We start from the raw sequence: 21523 nt of genomic DNA on the forward strand, positions 1-21523 counted from the left end.
GGTTGTACCCAGACATTTTCTGACAACAATGGGAAACCGGACCCGGGGTTGGAGATAAATACACCTTTTTATAATTACACCTCCTTGATTAAAAGTTGTATCAAATAAGCCAGGAAAGCTTTGAGCTCCATGCCTGGTTCACTACTCCTCTCTGTTTGGGACTCACGGTTGCTAGGTGACAGGACATTCGTCGATGTAACGGCTGGAATTATCTAAAGGTTAGACTAGTCCAAATTCATAGCCGTTTACATCCGGCCTGTCCGCTGGAAGAAGGACCCGGCCAACATCGCCCGGGAAGACCGCGGCCATTGAAGGACGCAGCCCTCGAATTTGGACAGACCCAACGACTATGCTATCAAGTTCAACTTTAAACCTTCAGCTGTTTTGTTGATTACTGTTTTGTATTTCATACTTGACAACTTTGATCAATCGGTGAATATGTTATTTTCTGGGGGCACATTTTTTTGCCCTCCATATTTGCCTAAACCTGATGGACTTCTAGAGTAATTCATAAAACCGTTTCCCACCAAACCACCCAAGATGCCTTCACTCAAAGACCAGGGAGCCCGAGTGCTCAGCTGTGTACATCAATCAATGTTTATTTCAGTATGTTTTTGCATCAACATATTTTCAGACCTTTTTTTTTCTCAAGTAATGTCTATTACACTAGTATATATTGATATGAACAAAAAGTGGTAGAATCCAAGAAAATAAGACAAACTTGGCTGCCATCATTAAGAAAACCAAATGGATGCCTTTTCAGCAGACTACAGTGTGAAGAACTACATAGTTCCAGTGTTTTAGACAAAGCCAGAAAAACCATGAACAGATAACACATATACAGAAAATATTATTATTATTTTGTTTCACCCAAAGTTCAACTGTACAGTTAATATAAAAACAAACAAAACAGAAAAAAACATATAAACCAAAATCGTACTAACAAAACACCCTGTCAGCAGAAGTCAGAACGTTTTTTTTTAGGGTTTTATTTTTTTAATTTCTTTTTTTTTTTGTGTGTTTTCGTTGCCACTGAAAGAACTCCACTGAACACAAATCTCATTGACGGTACAGAGATAGGAGAGAAATGTATGAGTATGATTCTGCCATGTTTAAGACACGTGTTTGGTCATGTGCAACTCTAGAAGTCTGAGCTCAGCTGAGCTGAAGAGCATGAGTTTGAAGGCCATTAAAGTCTAAGGAACGTCTCAGCAGAGCAAGCAGAAATGACTGATTCCATGTTTTATTCCTTTATTTCTTTTTTAGCTTTACAAATGGATTTTGTTTTGCACTTTGTAGATGGGAGTGTGTTTCTTTGTCAGATCTGCGATGATTCTTATGTCTCCTATGTGAGATGGGAACAATAGATTTTCTGTTGGATTTTTTTAACTGTTTTTTATTTTAAGATCAGTTCAAGATACGGACAAGTACACGAGTACGAAATATCCTCCTCACTTGATGTGGCTTGTCTGTCGCGTGGCTACCCAGTGACGAACAACACTATCACAATTTGATATACAACCATGTATCATGAAACATTAGTTGTTCATAAACTACATATGCCTTTAGTTAACGAGGCCAGAACCATCAAATATAGGACTGCGACACAAGAATATCATAGTCAGAAAGAACGATAGAAAAGAAAAACACAGGTTTTGGCTTTCATTTGAAATTACTGCCAGTGTCTTACAGGTTTTCCTCACTGACTTAACATCACCTAAAGAAACACGATTGGTTGGCATGAACTCACTAGAGGTTTGATCATGCAGGTCCTCAAAAGAAGATGACCGTTGAGTTCAAACCGTGAGACTGAGGTGGAGAGAAGCAGGTAGATGTCCTTCCCTTTCAATGTTTGGCAGAGAGGGACTGAGTTTGCACAAACACAGAACCTAATGGCTTACGCAGCCGTCCATCCCATCCTAAGTTCTTTTGAACTCAGATTCAGTCTGTGGCCGACTGAAATGTGTCATCGTATCTCTGTTGTGAATGGATTCTTCCAACCTTTTTGTTTTTTTGATGATAGCTGAATTTTATGCAGATTTTACAAAGATAACGTTTTTCTCACACCCATCTCTGTTTTCATACTTTCTTTTGGAGTATCCCTCATCCCCCTTTAACGCCTTTTGTTAATTAGCAGCAGCTGAGAAAGAAAGAAAAAAGTAGCTCAGTGTGATTAGAGTATGCAGAGTTAGGTGGTAATACTACTGAGTCATATTTGTACTGTGAAGCAGTTAAAGTAAGAACAAAGTTGTACTATATTTGTATAGGTGTGTGTAAATAGTTACGTATGCTCGTTTATATTGTGTCAACTAATATTTTCTGAGTAGGAAAACAATCAAATCCACCAAAAAAATAAATAAAAACAAAAGGGAAAGTAACAAGATTTGGCTTAATAGCGATGCAGGTATACATTTCCCTTTTTATATATATAATTTTTGCCAGTATTTCAAAAAATATAAAGTTTTTCATAGTTTCCTTTCATTGGCTTACATTATAAATAAAACATTTTTAATATTGATCACTTAAAATAGCATGCTGCTTTTTAATATGGCAGTTGTATATTTTTAATACTCATCCATTGTTGTTTCATGCATTTCTTGTTGGTTTCTTAACTTTGAGCATCTACACTGTAAGGTCCAGAAAACTCAACCACGTCAGTAGACGCTCACACACACACACACACACACACACGCACGCGTGCGCGCACACACAGACATGTTGAATAATTCCAGGTTAGTCCTCAGACCTTCCTACTCCACCATCACTCTCTCTCTCTCTCTCTCAGATGAGGAACCGGCCCTTCCTCGCCATTTAGCAACATCGCTGAAAACGCAGCCGGGCCCCAGAAGACAGTCACTCACGTTTCATCCAACTGATTTCATATTTCTAAAAATGAAAGTTCTGTTGCAGCAACACATTCCAAGCAGACCCAAGGCAGCCTTGATCCTCCATCCTGCTCTCAGAACTGGTACCATTTCTTGTCCTTGCATTTCAGCATCATCTGAAAAACAGAAGGGAAAATACAAACGCTCTCTTAGCGGGAACAGCACTTTTTTATTTGAGCAGAACTCTCAGAGTATCTTAGTATTTTTGAATAAAATGAGGTTTTATGTTATTGTGCCAAAACAAAATTGGTTTGTCTAACGTACACCCATTGCTTGTATTTTGTCTCAGAGTCCAGACTTGTATGTAATTGTTGTCTTTTTCAGGTTCTCTGAAGGTCTTTTTAAAAGTGTTTTTGTTCTAGATATTTCAAGTCAATTTTTCTTCCCACAATAAAAAATCTGGTTCTATATTGGTATTTTGCATTGACAGAACCTTTGCTCTTCCCTTGTTATAGTTATTACCTTTATTATTATTATTATTATTGGCTTGATGACTTAATGTGTCAGTGTATAAGATGGCTAAATGTCAAATAAAATCAACATGAAACACTTAAAAAAACTTTATGGAAAATGACTGACGGGACTTTAATGGGAAGGATTGCATCTGAAACATTGTCATTAAAAAGCAAAATTAGCGTGTTCTAACATTTAATGCTAATACTTGGAGATGATCCTTTCTTCATTTATACCAGTTCTTTTGCTCAAATTATTTTTTATTTATTTAACCTTTATTTATCCATATATATATATATGTAACAGATTAATATAAATATAAACATAAACTGGTATTTTTCTAGGTTAAAAACAGATTCAGGTTTTCTTTAAAAAGTCGCGTAATGCATGAGAAAAGACTTTCTCCTAACCTCGTGAGCGTGTTTGGAGAACGTTTCTGCACTGGTCATCATCAGGGCGGTGCGCTCCTCCAGCTCTCCCAGCCTCTGACCTCTCTCATCCAAGGCGATGCGGGCGCGAGCCAGCTCACCCACTGCTCCACCTGCTGCCACTTTCATTCCCTCCAACCCTCCCTGACCAGGAATGTGCTGCGCCAGACTCCGGGAAGCTTTCCCAGCAGCTGCTTCCCCGACTGCAAACCGCAGAGCGAAAAGCCAGAAGATGAAAAACAGAATTATGCTTTTAATAAAAAAAAAAACCTGTGTTATAAGACCCTTTATAGAGCTAGTTATTTGGATAGATAGATAGAGAGATAGATAGAGAGAGAGATAGAGAGAGATAGAGAGAGATAGAGAGAGATAGAGAGATAGAGAGAGAGAGAGACAGAGAGACAGAGAGACAGAGAGACAGAGAGACAGAGAGACAGAGAGACAGAGAGATAGAGAGATAGAGAGATAGATAGATAGATAGATAGATAGATAGATAGATAGATAGATAGATAGATAGATAGATAGATAGATAGATAGATAGATAGATAGATAGATAGATAGATAGATAGATAGATAGATAGATAGATAGATAGATAGATAGATAGATAGATAGATAGATAGATGGATGGATGGATGGATGGATGGATGGATGGATGGATGGATGGATGGATGGATGGATGGATGGATGGATGGATGGATGGATGGATGGATGGATGGATGGATGGATGGATGGAAAAGGAGTACACAGACCCACTACATTAAAAAAGCACAGTGTCAAGAATACACAAATTGAGAATCAGTATACGAAAGATAATAATTTAGCTTTTAAGTTTTTGTTTGCCTTTTTTCAACATCATACGACAGCTTTTAGGCTGATCACAAGAACAGACTGAAATCAATATTCGAAATATGTCAAGAAGACGCACACAACTCTTCTCTGTCAAAGGTTTGAGGGTTTCCTCCAAAGAAACCCTTTAAAAATCCTCTGTTCTGGGCCTCTGGTGTTTCTATTGGAGTGAATAGTTCTCCCAGCATTTCCTGGAATAAATAAAACAACAGGATCAATGTTGGCAAAAACACATTTCTTGAAAATATTTAAAAGTGGCAGGTTTTTTTTTCTGCAGCCTTTACCAAAGGGCTGTAATTAGCAGTAACCCTGTATCGTCTGTAGGTGGCACTATAGCAGCGTCCGTTACCGAGGACATCAGTTACCAGAGGGCAGTGAGGGTTGCTAAGATTAACCATCCAAAAGGATGCTGGTTTCAACGTGTAATCATGCACAATGTCAAACTGCATTCAACTCTGCGGAGCTTCAGCTGCTTGCGACTGCAGTCAACAGCATCTCTGCCGACTTAATGCACCAGCATTGTTCCTACATTGAGGATTGCAGAAATGCCTACCTGCAGGTTGTCACACATCTCCTGGGTGTAGGTAATTCTCTGAATCTCTGTCGGGGAGCTGAGGTATAGGGCCTGCCCCCCATTGGTAAAATAAAAGGTTCTTGCAATGCGCATGTCTGTCAGAGGCAGGTAATTGACATCCATCAGTGGTCTTAAGCTGGGCAAACTGTGGGTACAATGGCAGGAGAGAAAGAAGAGTTAGACCTGCAGTAACATATTAGAGCCGAGTTTACTGCATGATTTTCGAGCAAAGCCTCAGCAGAGTACAGATCAGTTCATGGGACGTTTCTGGTGTCAAACGGTGCAGAGTGAATTGGATTTTCCGTCCTTTAGGCTCACATTGATTAACCACAGACAAACATACATTCACAGTTTTTCTTTTACTGTGAGTGGACCAAGTTGTCTGGAAAGATCTTACAAGTGTCGATCTGGACAGAAAAAGGAAAAATCCACTAGAAGACCAACAGTACAGTTTAGGTGGAATATTATGGGTCATTCCAGAAATGGAGGACATCTGGCGCTTCACGAAAAATAAACCTTCATTTTTCTGATTTTCTGCTACATTATTTCATCAATAATATTGATCAAAACTGTTACCACCTTTTGCAGGTAACAGGGTTGCAAATCTGTAGAAGCATGTTCTGGGACACATGTTCCATATTATTGGAAATATTGTGTGTCTTAAAACAACAGACACCAATGACGAAATTAACACACTTGAAAAATGAATGAATGAATGAATGAATTCATCTTCTAAACCCGTTTTGTCCCTGTCTGGGTCACGGGCTGCTTGGAGCCGGACCCGGCCACTCGTGGGTGAAGGCAGGTACGCCATGGACAGGTCGCCAGTCTGTCGCGGGGCCACAACCACACATCCACACTGAGGGACAATTTAGAGTAACCAATGAACCTATGAAGCATGGACGGCGAGAGGAGGCCGGAGTCCCTGGAGAAAACCCACGCATGCACGGGGAGAACATGCAAACTACACACAAATTTAACTTTTTATTTCAATACAATACAATTTTATTTATATAGCCCAAATTCACAAAAACAGTCGTCTCGATGGGTTTCGTATCTGTAATTGAAAAAGTAAAACATAAAATCAAAAGGATCATGAATACATAGAATTCAATGGGAAAATACTAAATTGACCTAACAAACTGACTAAACTGCCCTTAGACCCTCCTTTGCGGAAATTTCAGATTTAATTAGGATATTAGGGGGGTGTGACAAGAGAAATATTGCATTTTAGGGGGTACTCCAGATTAAATAGGTATTTTTAAAACGATTTTAAAGTATTCTTTTCTCCTAATTTTTGTAGATTTGGTCTTAAAACAAATACATTTACTTAGAAACTGCACGTTATTTTGTATATTAACTGAGATGCAAACTGTCCTCCAATTCTGAAATGACCCTTATCGGAAAAACAGGACAAACTCCAAAAACTTTAGATACTGTTGGACAGGCACATGCTATGAAGAAAAAATGCAGTATGTACAGAGCCATAGCAATCCTTACAAAGGTGTTTATTGCAGGCCATGGTAGCACCACTCTGCTTTTTTGGCTAGGCATCAAATAAAATTGTTACTGCTTCATGTTTTGCCCTCAAACTTAAAATACTTCTGAACCGATGACTAAAGCTTAGATCCCATCCTTTTTCCTTCTGCTTCCCTAAGATCAACAGACTAATACTCATGTTTTACAAGTGCTTCATGCGAAAAAAAGTCCCAAGTTCATTCATCCAAATGTGCACCAGAAAGCTGGGATTTAACCCCCAGATCCATGGAAAAAACCAGGTCTAACATATTGACTTGAACTTTAATTTCTCATCTGTGTCTCCACCTCACTTTGCTTTAAAATGGATTTGCTGAATCTCCGATCAGATTAATGGAACTGTAGAAAGACAAGAACCTAATGTATTAAGTTCCTGTCGGCAGTGGCTCAGGCGGTTGAGTGGGTTGTCCAATGATCGAAGGGTCGGCGGTTCGATCCCCGCTCCCCCCAGCCAACTGTCGTTGTGTCCTTGGGCAAGACACTTCACCCTCCTTGCCTCCAGTGTGGCTCCACTGGGGTGTGCATGTGTATGAATGATTCCGGTGATGGTCAGAGGGGCCGTAGGCGCGAACTGGCAGCCACGCCTCTGTCAGTCTGCCCCAGTGCAGCTGTAGCTACAACCATAGCTACCATCACCAAGAATGAATGAGGAGTGAATGAATAATGGACACAATGTAAGCGCTTTGAGCGTCTGGAAAAGCGCAGATAAATCTAATCCATTATTATTATAATTATTATTATTATCCCAGTAATATCAGCCATTTATGGTTTAAATGTATGCTGTCTTAAAGCTTGATAACAAGTGTTTTCAGTGTCACTTTCCTGCTTGCATGCGACGCATATATTAGTGGCATTTACATTTTTGGAAAACTGCTGCTAATTTTCCACCAAATCATTGAGAAATATTTGTGATAAAGCAGAAGGAAAATAGGGGACGACATATAAGAAAATGGCCGTGATGAGGCCTTGTGGTCATACCTGAGCATCATGACGTGCCCGTTGGCACAAAAACAGGCCAGGCACACGCTGTTGCACACAGACACCACGTCAGCTCGCAGGACAAACGACGACTCTGTGATGTTGTGCACGAAGAGGCAAGACTGCGAGGGCATCAAGAACACTTTGGCCTGCCTCTCGGAGCACACCACAGTCAAGTGTCCCTCTCCGCAGGCATCTTGGGAGGACGAGGGGGAAAAGTGGACCAGTTTGCGCCTCCGCGGTCGATCAGAGTCCTCTGGAGCGTTCTGGTCCCGCCACACCTCATAGGGGCACTGAATGAGGGCTCCAGAGCAGTCCAAGAATGCAAAGCGCAACACAGAACCCTTCAGCATTTGGACTGCTCCTGAGAACGTTGGGGGGAAAAAAGAAAGGAGTGTAGTCTAAATCTGGGATTTTGAAAGCAGAACCCGCAACACACGGTTTCACATGGCAAAGACAGAAGAAAAAAAAAACATTGTTTCTCTACCGAAAACAGCTAAATGCTTTAAAGCACTGCACTTTTTTTTTTAAATAGGGAAACATAACTCAGAGGGTGGACAGAAGTGCACATTTGATCAGATCCAATATGCAGAAAGACACAAAAATCAAAGGATGAGTGTGATCTTTATGATCTGTTGGAACTAAAACTGTGTGGGAAATTAGCTACTGGTTCACTTAATCCCTAAAGAGCTTTTACTACTTTTACTATTTGACTATACTGGTATTTTGACTTTTTGAAAAAAATCATCAGCATCAGGGCAGTAATGCACATGTAATTGCCTGTTTCCTGTGCAAAAACAAGGAGGCTCCACAATCTAATGCAAGAGCAATGATTTGCATGCTCATGCATTAACATATTAAAATACCCTCTGTAATGTATTTGTCATGCGTTCTCCACAGAGCATCTATTTAGTAAAAAAGAGCACTATTCAATTCTGTGACGGGCAGTCAGAACACAGCAAATTGTGCTTTGAACATTTTAGCCCAATTTACATAATCCTTCCTTTTACTTTTCTAAATATTCTTTTGTTTCAATTTGACCTCAGTTGTGATCTAAGTTACCATTAGTTTGTATCAGTTTTCATAACAAATTTGGCGTTTTTCCCCTTAAGGCACCTCTCTCTCCAGATTGTTGTTTTTTTACTTTTTAGAAAAATGAAGGGATTTTAAACAATTTTGCTGCAGATTTAAATTCCAGCCAACAATGCTGGGATTATGTTCCATCCCGTCTGGCTCCTTTTCTTTTATTGTAACTTATCTTTGAGAGAGAAAAACTAAACTGCAGCTATTTTATAATCACATTTACATCCACAAGGTGCTGGACTTGTTTTCTGATTCTGCTATCACTATCAATGAACTCAATCATAATAATGACAGCAGTCTTATGTATAAAAGACCACAAGTCTGGGCAAATGAAGAAGGAGGCTTTTGATGCTGTAGTAAATGAGAATAAACCCGGCTGGACCCTGAGCAGCTAGAGAACAAATAAAAATGACAAAATAGATCAAATAGATGGGGGAAAACCATCTAACATGGGATTTGCAGAATGAAGATGAGCAGCTAGAATAGATGTGTGAGGCGATTGTTTGAGGCATCAAGCATAAAAACATAAAATGCCTTTTAAATGATCAAGGTGTGAAAACTGACAGAAAAGTCATACAGACAGGAATCCAGGAATTATTGCTCTCAATAAAACCTCAACATGCATGTTTTAATGGGAAATAGCAGGACAAAAATGAACCTTTAAATGACTTATACATCACATTTTTTATTATTACCAGTCCATAAAATCTACAAATTATTATGTCAAATCAGACTCTCAGCTGAAATATGAATCTAGTCATTCTTTTCTCATGTTAAAAAAATTATTTCTGTAAAAATTAAAATGATTTATTCTAAAGAAGTGAATACGGGAAGAAAGAAGAAAAAATTAAAAAAGATTTGTATAGAAAGAAAGACTTTATAGTAAGAAAAAAATTGAATTATTTCTGAGAATAGATAAGATATTAATATAACGTGAAATTTTGTTTTCACAGATAAACAGCAAAGTTGGTCTTAAAGGTAAAGAGGACTTAAATATATTTTTTGTACCTTTTGACTGAAGAAATAACTAAATATTCAACATGTGCTTTAAAACAAAGAACATGTTGGTAAAAGATGAGCATTTCTTTAGATCTACTGATCTTTAAAGGTGGAGCAATAAGAAAAAAGGAAAATGCACTTCAAATACTCCCCAAATTCATCGTGGTCTTTCTAAAAATCCAAACGTAAACCATCATTAAGGGCTAAACAAAAGAAGTGCGGGATCTTGTGGGCTAAACATTAGCAGTCATGTACAATGGATGAATGAAAAAATGCTTTGTAGTGATTAATCTTAACCTCTATAGTGGAGACATCAAAAAGTTTGAGCTTTTTCCTTTTAAAACAGATGAAAGGAGGTTTGCTGACGATGATGAACATTTTAGAATGATGCTGCTGCGTCTCGTTAATGTTTTGTTTAGCAAAGACATACAAACTCAATGATGCATCCCCCAAACGGAGCACAATTTAAAGAAAAAATGTTCATGACACGGCTGCATCCTGCAAAGCTGATCTCCAAGCTGCTGGATGACAGAGTTGGAACCTGATTGATGAAGTCAACAGTTTTTCATCAGTGACTCAACAAAGTTATCGTCAGAAAAGATGGAAGAGCTGCAGCAAAAGACCCATTGAGATTTTTCTTCCAGACTGATGTCATTTGTCTTTTCTTTCACGTGTTTGTTTTTGTTTTATCTAGGAAAAATGGTTTTGTATTTCATCTTTTCTGCACATAATGCAACGTTGCAGACCAGATAAGGAGTTTCCAAAAAATACATTTGATCTGAAACCCAAGTTTTTAAGTCTTTTTTACTTTTACTTACCACTGGGGCCTACAGTGACGGAGTCCTCCATCCTCTCTTCATGGTCGATTGGAATGGACATTGGGATGAGCAGGACCACACCTAAGCTGGTGCCCACCCACAGACACGGACCGGGCAGTACGTCGTTCTTGCGTCCATAGGACTCTCCGAACTGCAAAGTGGTGACGGCCTCTTTGGTGTCCCTGTCGATGCTCGACACGCTGGAACTGCGAGAGCGGCTGAAGGAGTTTTCGCGACTCTCTGCGGGTGCAGCCCCCGAAACAGACCAACAAAAGCGAGAGAAGATAGAAGAAGCAGTGGCAAAGGCAAAAATGGACATGAGCAAAAGAAGAATGACAGTGTTTGAAAAAGTAGAAGAAGGGAACAGCACCATAAGAAGATAAAAAAGGAAATATGGGGAGAGAGCCAGATGGGGAAAAAAGACACGTATTGTAAGAAGAAAAACATATATTTACTGGTCAGAAATGATTTTTCTAAAGACTTCAAATGATGTGAAACAGCAACAAAAATGCCAATAAATGAATGAATAACACTGAGAAGCAAAGTGATCGACCATCACAAAGAGACAGCGAGACAGAAACTCCTCAACACACAAACCACACACCTTTCTGCCTCAGGTTTGTTGAGATTTAGTCACTAAATTCAAGGACACAAATGCACCAATTTCACAGCCTCCCAGCTCCCATTTGACTGCAGCGTTCTTACATCGTCTGCCTTGCCTCCATCGTGAAAGTATTTCTGTATTGCCGCATTTCTGAATTATTCAGAGCCAAGAAAATGTGTAGAACTGCACTTCCAGCCCAATGTTGCACAAAGCGTAAAGTTTATGTAACAGCCACTGTAAGCCTGAAGAGTAAAGTTGAACTAAATCTCCGATGACATTAGATGGAGAAAAATCTTCCCGGACAGTCGGATCAACCAGCAGATTTTGCCTGATAAGATCCATTGTCCAGTCAAACAAACAGGCACAACTATTGAGCTGAACGGTTTCTCTTTGACCTTTACCTGTCTTTGCATAACTGCACCTGCTAAATAATGCAGTCCACTTTAGAAACAAACCAAAAAAAGGCTGCAAAGACCGCCTCACGCATCCAAGTTCCTCCCTGTCCAGGACAAGATGAACCAACCGAGCGAGTGTTTTAAATGACACATGGCGTAGGTCACAGGACGAAGCGACATCTGGACGGACGAACGGACGGACGTCAGCAGGACAGCGGCAGACATGGCCAGAGCCCTCTTACCTCTCTCATTCCAGCAGTAGGAGGTGGTGGTGGTGTGGTGCTCATCGTGCGAGTACATAGTGACGCCATGTAACTGCTGAAGCATTGCCCTCCTGGATGCATGCCCTACTCATCCCCCACAACATCAACCCCCACAGAACAGACCGAAGCCCGGCGTGACCCAAAGAAACAAGCACACACAGGTGTGCAGCCAGTCCGAGCCGCGGAACAGACGAGACGGACAACAGCAAGTACCAGAGAATGACAGAAAGGGAAAGAAAAAAAGAGGCAACTGAGCGTGGGAAGATTGTTCAAAAATACACAAAAATAAAGATTGTAACTTCATCAATCCCCCTTTCCCAGTCCCTGTGCAGCTTGTGCAGATGAAACTGTGCCAGTGTCCTCACATGCAGTCCACTGAGCCCGAAAGAGAGGCGTAGGCTGTGTCCAAATTCCCACCCTAACCCACTAAAAAACTAGATATGTAGTGCAATGGATTTTAATGCTCAATACTTTTTTTTTAAACAGCGGATATGATGTAATTGATTTCCAGAAGTTACAATCTAATTAAAATGAGCATTTTGCGATGGTTATTAATGAATACACTGTCTTCTGAAGATAAAAATGTTGATGGTTTATTAAAAAAATACATTAAAATCAGTTTTTTGGGGGAAAAGACGCAATGCATTGTGGTCAATATTCGCTGATCCTAGTGAGCATCGATGGACACTATTTCAGCAAAGACTTCTGGGAAATTTCTAGGGCACTGGATTTTGGAATTGTAGATTCGGACAGTACTACAAAACGGCAAATGCACTATAAAGTGCACTATGTAGTGAGTAGGGAAGGAATTCTTACACAACCCCAGTGTTGTCTCTCAAACATGTGGATGTGGGGTTTCATAAATCGTGTGTCAGCTAAACCTGTGGTGCAGGTTTACAATGGGCCCCAAAGCATGCCAAGTATGGTGTTCCACAGGGTTATAAACATAGACCACTACAGTTTGGTACAGTGATTTTGATGATCCAGCAGAGCTTAAAGATGAACAGAATCAGGAGATTTTAGGCAGAGTAACGCACTCAAACACATCATGACACATTCGGAGACACAGCATGTATTTTCAGTGATCCTCTGATGACAGATAGCTTTGTAAATACACCTTGAAGAGTCCAGTAGGATGGAGAAAAGTCACATAAAATACATCTTTAGAGAGGAGGGGCAGAGCTACGAGAGCGGAGGGGGGCGGCTGCCATTCCCCACAGCAAAAAGCACCCCCCAAAAACTTTACCCCGCAATTTTTAGTCAATATTAGTATCATTATTGCCATAGTTAAGGAAATCATCAATACAAGCTTCTTCAAGCTGTTTAGAGAATATTTGAGGCATTCAAAAACATTGTGTTCTTGTTGTTGTGAAGGTGGGCTGCACTGTGCCACAGTGGTTAGCGCTCTTGCCTCACAGCAAGAAGGCCCCCGGTTCAAGTCCTGACTAGGGTCTTGAAACAGAACACCAATGGGGAACCTTTCTGTGTGGAGTTTGCATGTTCTCCCCGTGCATGCGTGGGTTTTCTGCGGGGTCTCCGGCTTCCTCCCACCGTCCAAAAACATGCTTCATAGGTTAATTGGCAACTCTAAATTGTCCATAGATGTGCGTGTGAGTGTGCATGGGTGTGTGATTGTGGCCCTGCAACAGATTGGCGACCTGTCCAGGGTGTCCCCTGCCTTCGCCCACAAGTGGCCGGGATAGGCTCCAGCAGCCCCGTGACCCCGAAAGGGACAAAACGGAAGATGATGAATGTTGTGAAGGTTCAGTGGATATACTTGATTCTCTTATTGTGCATGAATTCCACATTAGAGGGGCATATTAATCTTAAGAATTGCTATACATTTGTTTGCTACTGCTTTATATTTGTATTGCCACCTCAGCTGAAAATAACTGTGGTTTTAATATTAATAACAAGAACAATAATCAAACTTTTTGAAATATGCATTTGTGATCCTTTCCTTTGTAATCACCTTCCGCTGTTCTTATTTGCCACACTTCCAAAGTCTTCCACACCCACCTGCCCCCCATAAAAAATGTTGTAGCTCCACCCCTGTAGTAGATTCATCATGCTCCTTTGTCTTTCATAATTCAATAATTAGCTTAAAAGATCTTGTTTCAAATATCAAAGTTCAAATCTTTGCAATAAAATAAAAATGGACCAGTGTTATAAAATAAACACACACTTCTCTGGCTGCAATCAAAGTTTTCTATCGATTTGGCAAACTGAACGCATTCAGTACAGGAAACACGGCACGGAGGAGATTGATTGACAGTGGGCTGCAACCAATCAGGACACGGAAACATTGTGAACTGCTGAGAAAAAAAAGCATGGAAAATTACACTGAAAGAATGAACAAAACAACTAGACAGCGTAAGGTAAAATGAGATAAAGCAAGATTTGTGGAACAACTTTCAGCTTTTTAAATTTGATATAATTGAAGCTTTTTAGCCTGGCAAATGATCATGTTTCTGCTTCTATTTCTATTCTCATTTATGTTGTTTCATGTTTGACTGTGTTGGGCGCGTGGGGATCAGGAGCTTGGTGTATTTTATGATGTATTTTCTTTTCTTTTCTTTCTTTTCTAAACAATGTATTTATCCTGTAAAGAAGCCCCTCAATGAAACTGGGTGTGAAAAGTGTTTTTTTTAAAGAAAAAGTTGTATTTGATGCTCAACAGAACAAAAAATTCTACAAATCCCTCCGTGTAACCTGAATGTTTCACAACTCCCCTCTAGAAAGCTCTTATTTCAGAAGCAGGTTTGGTCTGGAGCTGGAATCATGACTCATGTTTACAGGCTTTCCTCCTGTCAACATACAACATCTGATGTTAAACTCTTCTCTCTGTTAAGGCCAAAGCTTCTGTTTTTTCAGGAGCTTCTTTTCTAAAATACTTATCTATATCTCTCCCTTCATCCTTTGAAGGGTCACTGGGTCGCTGGAGCCTATCCCAACTGTTTTAGTGGAAATATAGTGGAATTTACCAATCAACCAATAGTGATTGGTGACTAACATGGCTTCCCCATGTTTGTGGAAGCCAGAGTGCTCTGAGGAGATCCATCAATGTGCAGGGAAACAACACTAAATATTGCAGTATTGTTTTTTTGTAATTTCATTGATACTTTCGATGACATAAACATGTTTCTCTACCCCCTTTTGTTTCTCATGTGAAGCCCTAAAATATGTTCAGATATAAAGGTCTAAAATAACTTTCACAAATGCCAAAGTGTTGTTTATCCTTGCCATTTTCATTTCATCGAGAAGTTTTGGGGCATGTTTTCAGAACTCTTGGGTCTTGGACAGCACTGGCGTGCAGAGCCGCTGAAGATCGCAGCCTTCTGCTGTGCGTCTGGGCGGCAGCAGCATGGTTTGGCCTGGGTGGGATTACGCTGGGTGACAGAGCCTGTGGGGGTCCTGGCTACTGAAAGTCAGGCACAGTGGTGCTCTGACAGGACACAGGGGCCCCTGGGGGTCCCTTACAGGGAGCCAGGGGCATTGGAGGCCATGTCAGGGTGCTGATAAGAGGAGACAGACAATCTCAAGTGTTTAGACCAACATGGTGCCACATGGTAGAAGGTAGTAAATTCTTGAAACACAAGTTTGTTTTACAGGCAACTGATTAAAAAAAAATCGTTTGATCTTTTCCTGCTACTTTTTACAAATTTTCTTTAGGTTTAACAGAAAAGCCCTGCAGCTAAGAGCATAAAAGTCCAGTCTGCTGCCTCTGATGCTGTTTTTACAACTATGATGTGAATCTTGGTAGTAAGATTCAGGTTTTTTTTGCTCTTCTTGCTTTTTTTAATTATTTTGATAGAAGCTTGCGTTCTGCGTTCTGATTGGATGTAGACCGTTGTCAATAGATTCCCTCCTTTCTGTGCCTCCTAAAATAATTTATTGAGATTAGATGGTCTCCTTTTTTTTTTTTACCCGTGGAGCCTCCAAGTGCATCTGAGGATACGGCCTGAAAGTGAGCGCTGTTGACCCCTCTTTCCAGGAAAGAAAAGTTAGAAGAGAATGTCCAGCCAAGTCTCCCCAATAAAACATGTTTCTGTTTTACGACATTAAGGAAGGAGTGGACATTGGGCCAAGAGGTGCGTCACAAGGCTTATTAATGAACCTGGAGAAAGAAAGCGGGGCTGTTCTGTCTCTGCTCCTCTGTCTGCTTAACTGTTTTCCTATATTCCTCTGCATAGCTTCCTTTAATGCAGTGTTTTTATCTGACTTCTTGCAAAAGATTCTTTACCGTACTACACTATGATAAATGATTGAATTTAAGGTCTTTTCTCTAAAAGACTTCAGTATTTCACCAAATACATATCCATCTTTGATTGTGAGGAGATCTTTGTTTTCATTCTATAATACTGGACTCATTTTTCTATCAAGATCCAAACAATAGAAAAGTGTGAAAATGTTCGTGCCTGTTAAAGAAAAGGTTATAAAGTGTGAAGTGGAAAAAGATGAGTATCAGATTTTATCTAAGTTATTTTAAGCAGGTAGCACTGCAATAAACGGGGGACTACTGCATTGTGGGTTAAACTTGTTGTTACGGCTGTGGCCGTATTTGGTTTTCTTCGTTCTGTTTAGTCTGTGTTTGCATATTTGTTTGTATCAGAGTGGGACTTCTGTGTTTTGTGTATCTTTGCGTGTGTGTCTGTCTGAATATTTTCAGGTGTGGTGCTGGAAAGGGTGTGGCCTCCATTTGGACCCAAGCTGATAGATACAGCCTTTAGAAGCACCATGTGGACCTCCAGCCTGGAACAAGGGAGCTTGGCTGCAACCGGTCTCCACTGCAGTTTGGTGCTCTTCTCCATTTGTTTGTGTTGCACTTTGTAATTGTTTTGTTATAGTTGTGTTTAAATGACGCTGTAAGGGTGAACTGCCATTTTCTTTAGTATGAGTTTTCTCCTGTGTATTTTAGTCCAGGGAGGTTAGTGTCTGTCTTTGATTTCCCTATTTTGTAAAATCAGGTAAGAAGTTTTCTGGGCTTAGATAAGTTTTGGTTTTGTTTATAATTTTGGCCTTGGCTCACCCTGAAGCCTTTTAGCTTCACTTTAAGTTCTTTTTGGTTGTTCTTTATTCCTTTGTAAATAAATGTTTTACTTTTTTATGGAGACACTCTTTTGGTGTTTTTGTTAATTTAAGTTTGGTGATAAAACCATTGACTTTTATGTTCTGCTCCTCCAAGTACCCCTAGACCTAAAAAGGGGTGTAACACTTGTGGTTTAGTTTCATAGTTAAACAATTAGCTGCAGCCTCTGAAGGAAAGAAAGCCATATGGAAATGTTTACTGAACAGTAAATATATGAAGCCATCATCCTGGCTTCCCCTGTGGTCTCCCTCCTCTTGTTTGCTTGCCTGCCATGCAGGCCTTATTAACTTCAGCCTCATTTCTCGCAGTGCTTGGTGACCTTTAATTATAACAGGTATACTGCTGGGTCTTCACTGTGGTAACCCAATGCAACTGGTGCACAGCAGTGCAGCGAGTAGACAACAGACGATGCACAAAGCTCTGTGAGGGGCTCACAAGGAGCGTGACCGACAGACTCAGACCCTCGTCAGTAACTGATGATAATAGAGGGATTTTGTGCTTTACTTGTTGCACACATGCTCTTCCTGGTTGAACCACAAAGAAGTACATAAAACAGCGTTTAGGAAGTCTGCAGCCCAGCTGCCATAGAGGGATTAACAAGAATTCCAACTCCCAGTGAAAATATTTGTCATTTAAGTTTCAGGAATGCAACAAAACAAATATTTCCTGTAATTTTGTTCCCAGGGATCTCTTGTTTTAGTCATTTCTTCAAACGTGGTCTACAGAGACAGTTGTCCTTTTACCTGACGTCCTCTGTCCTTAGAGTGACAAATGATGAATATTTTGTGTCTCTGCACACCTGCTGATATTCACCTCATCAACGACTAATGATGAACAGCACCTGCTGTACTTCTAATACATAAATGATGACACGTTATAAAAGTTACATGATTTTGTCTCTGAAGTATAAGAACTACTGAAGCTGATTTATTTTTACTTGAACAGGACAGACCTGAGGTTTGAAAGGACAAATTGGGTGAAGTTTTAATTCAATATGATGTGTTCAAATCTTCTGGCTAATTTAACTTTTAACAGACTAAAGAAAGTTCCTGTTGCATGACATCATTTTGCAAATTTGTTTCTTAAAGACAGCAAAGAATCAATGAAAAAAAAGGACAATTTCCACTATTATCCACAAAACTTAAAGCACTGAAAGCCAGAGCTTTCATGAAAGCATTCATCTGAGGCAGGCCAGCTACCTAAACCAGGCCACCATTTCATAATGGAGTTGCTGAAGGTGACGACTCGAGACTAATTGCAAAACTTGCTGTGTGTTACTCCTTTTGACTTAAAAGAGAGCACACATCGCCACCCTTCAGGCCACAGCAACAAGTGTTTGGGAAGCCTGCATTAAAAATCTTTAAAAACTTGAAAGCAGAACTCAGATATGAAGAAATAATGGAGCGTGACCTTCGCTTCAGCCAGCAGCTCTGGTTGATCTCTTGTCTGATGTTTTGTGCAGCGTGGCTGGAGCAGCTATGACATTTTGGAAATCGTTGCAAAGCTGAACCTCCTGTTGAGAGATTTGCCTTTTGTGAATATAATGAGAAAGTTTTGGCTTATGTGAGACCTCAGAGGGAAAGACTAAACCCGGGTTATAATTGCGCCACAGCCAAAGACCTGTCCAGTCAGAGCCTTACAGAAGTTTTGGCACTCATCGAGGCGTTTGACAATCACATGGCTTGTTTGCAGTGACGCAGGACTGACACCGACTTCAAATACTTCTTATTTAGAATTTAACGTGAAGGATTCAAAGGGTTATTCGCTTAGTAATTCTTGGTTTAAAACAAACATAATAAGAGTTACAGACCATAACTGATTCCACTTAAAATAAACCCTTTGTCACTTAAAGCCTTAGTCACATGTGCTAGGGGCAGCCGTGGTGAAGGAGTAGAGCGGTCGACCGCATCCACCCTTAAGGGCAGTTGTGACGAAGACTTGAGTGGAGCTTTGCCTGTTTTTTTAAAACACATTTTCACTTTGTTTTGACCTCGTCTTTGCTGTATTATTGGAATTATGAAGTTTTGTTTTGTCTTTGCTTTATTTTGGGAATTATAGATTTTTATTTTATCTATACACTTTTGTTCTTTGTTATAAAAAAAACAAAACAAACAGTTTGATATCAATTTATGCAGTAAAAAAAATTGAGAATCTTTATCATATTTATCAAAGTATAAGTCGCTTTTTTGTCATAGTTTGATCAGCGGTGCGACTTATACTCAGGAGTGACTCATATATGATTTTTTTTTCTTGTTTACGTTTCATTTCTTGGCTCTTGTGATTTTTACTCCGGAAAATACAACTACTGGTACTTAGAACTGAGTTTTATGTAAAGTTTCAGGTATATTCTGTAATGTCTTGGAAACAAAGATCTGTCAAAAGGATTTGTTTAGTCTGAAAGTAAGAGGTAAATCTAAATGTTTGTTATAATTGGATAACGTTTTTTTGGAAGCATGTACACGGTTAAATTCTTATCCGATCTTTGATCCGATCAAAGATATTTTGAACATGCAACCGCAGCTATTGACACAAAATAACTGTATTATCAGGGCAAATTGTAAGGTAGGAAAAAATGCCTAAAAAGGCCCCAGTTTACTCAGGGTTAATGTCATCACAAATGGCTCCATTGGTGCTCCTTGATCTGTATAGGGCTCTCAACAGGAACACTGCTACACAGTTAACTAAATTCCCTGAGTTAAATCAGAGCCCTGGGATCTTTAACACCCTCATTTCTCATTCATGTGGGGAGCTTCCATCCCAGACCTTGCAATCACCTTGACCAGTGTTTGCCTTCTTCCCTTTTATTCCTGCAACCTCCATCCCGCAGCCTTTGCCATGCAGCCACACCAGCCCCTCCCCTGAAGCTATTTTGCTGGACTTTAATAGAAAATTCTGTTTTGACAGTGAAAGAGATAAATAGGGTTTTCAACATGACAGGAAATGTCAGGAGTCCTGTTACGATAAAAAATGTGCATCGCTCTTCAGTCCTGAGTGGGAGGATGTTGTTTACTCAAAGTCAATAGAGGTCCTGCTTCATGTCTTGATGTCGGCTGCCTGGCAGTGACAGACTAAGTGCAAGGATTCATTTGTATCGAGTAATCAAATGTCGTTAAACACATCTTTGCTAAGGCTGTTTTTCACTGACACTTTGGAGGCCATTCGTTAAAAAAAAGGCAAAACAAAAAACATGCTTCATCTTTCTCCTTTTGGAAGAAAATAGAAGCTTATCTCACTTTGAGTTAAATTCTAACCATAGCACAGATGTCCTAACCAGAGGATTGGTCTTCATTTGATCGAAACATCAGAAAAACGACCAGAAGTGCAGAAAATTGTCACTGAACACAGGAAGTCAGATTGACCTTTCTACCCCTTACTAATTCACAGGCACACACACTTCCAAGCTGATCAGGCCGTGACACAGGGTGGCAAAACGAAAGCGCAGTGGAAGAAAAGTAAAATTTGTGGAGTGCTTTTTAACCGAACCACTTAAAAACAAAAAAAAAAAACTTCCTTAAGCTCAAACTGAAGAGGAATAAGAGAAAATTAGCGAGCGTGTTCACGCAGTATTAGACGTTTGTTCCCCCTTTGTTTGTCCTAAAGCAAACGTATTGTTAAAAAGTTACAACGGAATCATCTTGTCATTTTGTGTTGAAGACAAACAATGTCATCCCATGCATTGCAAATTAACCAGTCCTGTCATAAATGAGCAAAAATACAAATGCTCACTTATGCACAAAACAAAAATTAACCAGAAGCAGAACTTAAAGTACTGTGCAAAAATGAAAACTGTTAATCACTTAACATTGCACCAACCTTCAGGCCTGGGACATGGCAGACACAAGCAGCAGCTTTGTTGTGTTAGAAGCAGAAGGGGCCTGCAGTCCTGTTGCAATGTTATACGGTGCTGCTAATGCAAGCTGCAGATGTGATAATAAATGACATTTTTACTGCCAACTATCGGCACCTTCATGTTGAGGCCATGTGTCACCGTGACAAATGGTCCATCTTTTTCCGTCAGTTGGGATAAATGTGCGTGTTTGCTGCTTCTATCCTGAGCTGCACTCTGATTTCCCGCTCTCTCCTGCCAGCTTGCATTAGCACGTGCTTGCCTTATGTTAACTATGTTACAGGCCGACATCCACTGACCTCAGGGATGGGGTGACATGCACTCGTTGGAGGGAGGGGTAAGGTATGGATGGGAGTCAGGAAGACAAGCACACACCTTCAGTGTGGGACACAGGCAAAGAGATCTCCATGCAAGCAGCAGACTGGGCCTTGCGGAAGGGCGGTCGGCCGGGGCCTCTGCGGGTAAGCCTTGGCCCCTCAGGACCCATCGGAATGCGAGGCTTTCCCGCGGAGCAGGGCTGGGAGGTGGGGCTAGTGCAATGTCCATTGACATGATCTGTAACAACGGCAAAGCATTATCAGTCGATGGACAGAGTGAAATCGTTCAATTCTCAAAGACATTTTAATCCACTGCAGCAAAATCCATCTGCATAAGTCTAAAGAAGCAGTTTTTTATGAAGAACAACTTTTCTGAACTCACTCGGACAATATTCCTTCTTACAAAT

At 40.3% G+C, this 21523-nt stretch overlaps 1 protein-coding gene across 19 annotated transcripts in view; it reads right to left on the minus strand.

Annotated features, from left to right (window-relative positions):
- Positions 1-574: 574 nt before the first annotated feature.
- The window catches only part of stxbp5l (syntaxin binding protein 5L), a 159353-nt gene continuing 138404 nt past the window's right edge, over positions 575-21523 (minus strand). For 7 of the 19 annotated variants that reach the window (XM_023950976.2, XM_078939207.1, XM_023950973.2 and 4 more), the window contains 8 exons: positions 21175-21354; positions 11843-11947; positions 10602-10841; positions 7702-8065; positions 5167-5332; positions 4693-4804; positions 3749-3969; positions 575-3001 (listed from right to left, as the gene is read on the minus strand). In XM_023950976.2, coding sequence (XP_023806744.1) covers positions 2960-3001; positions 3749-3969; positions 4693-4804; positions 5167-5332; positions 7702-8065; positions 10602-10841; positions 11843-11947; positions 21175-21354 — 1430 coding nt within the window. In that variant the 3' untranslated portion in view covers positions 575-2959. The remainder of the gene's footprint in view (positions 3002-3748; positions 3970-4692; positions 4805-5166; positions 5333-7701; positions 8066-10601; positions 10842-11842; positions 11948-21174; positions 21355-21523) is intronic. The other 12 variants (XM_023950981.2, XM_078939210.1, XM_023950980.2 and 9 more) reach the window with 3 other exon arrangements.

Source organism: Oryzias latipes, chromosome 21 (assembly GCF_053564925.1).
Source record: "Oryzias latipes strain Hd-rR chromosome 21, Olatipes_Hd-rR_3.1".
Classification (NCBI taxonomy): domain Eukaryota; kingdom Metazoa; phylum Chordata; class Actinopteri; order Beloniformes; family Adrianichthyidae; genus Oryzias; species Oryzias latipes.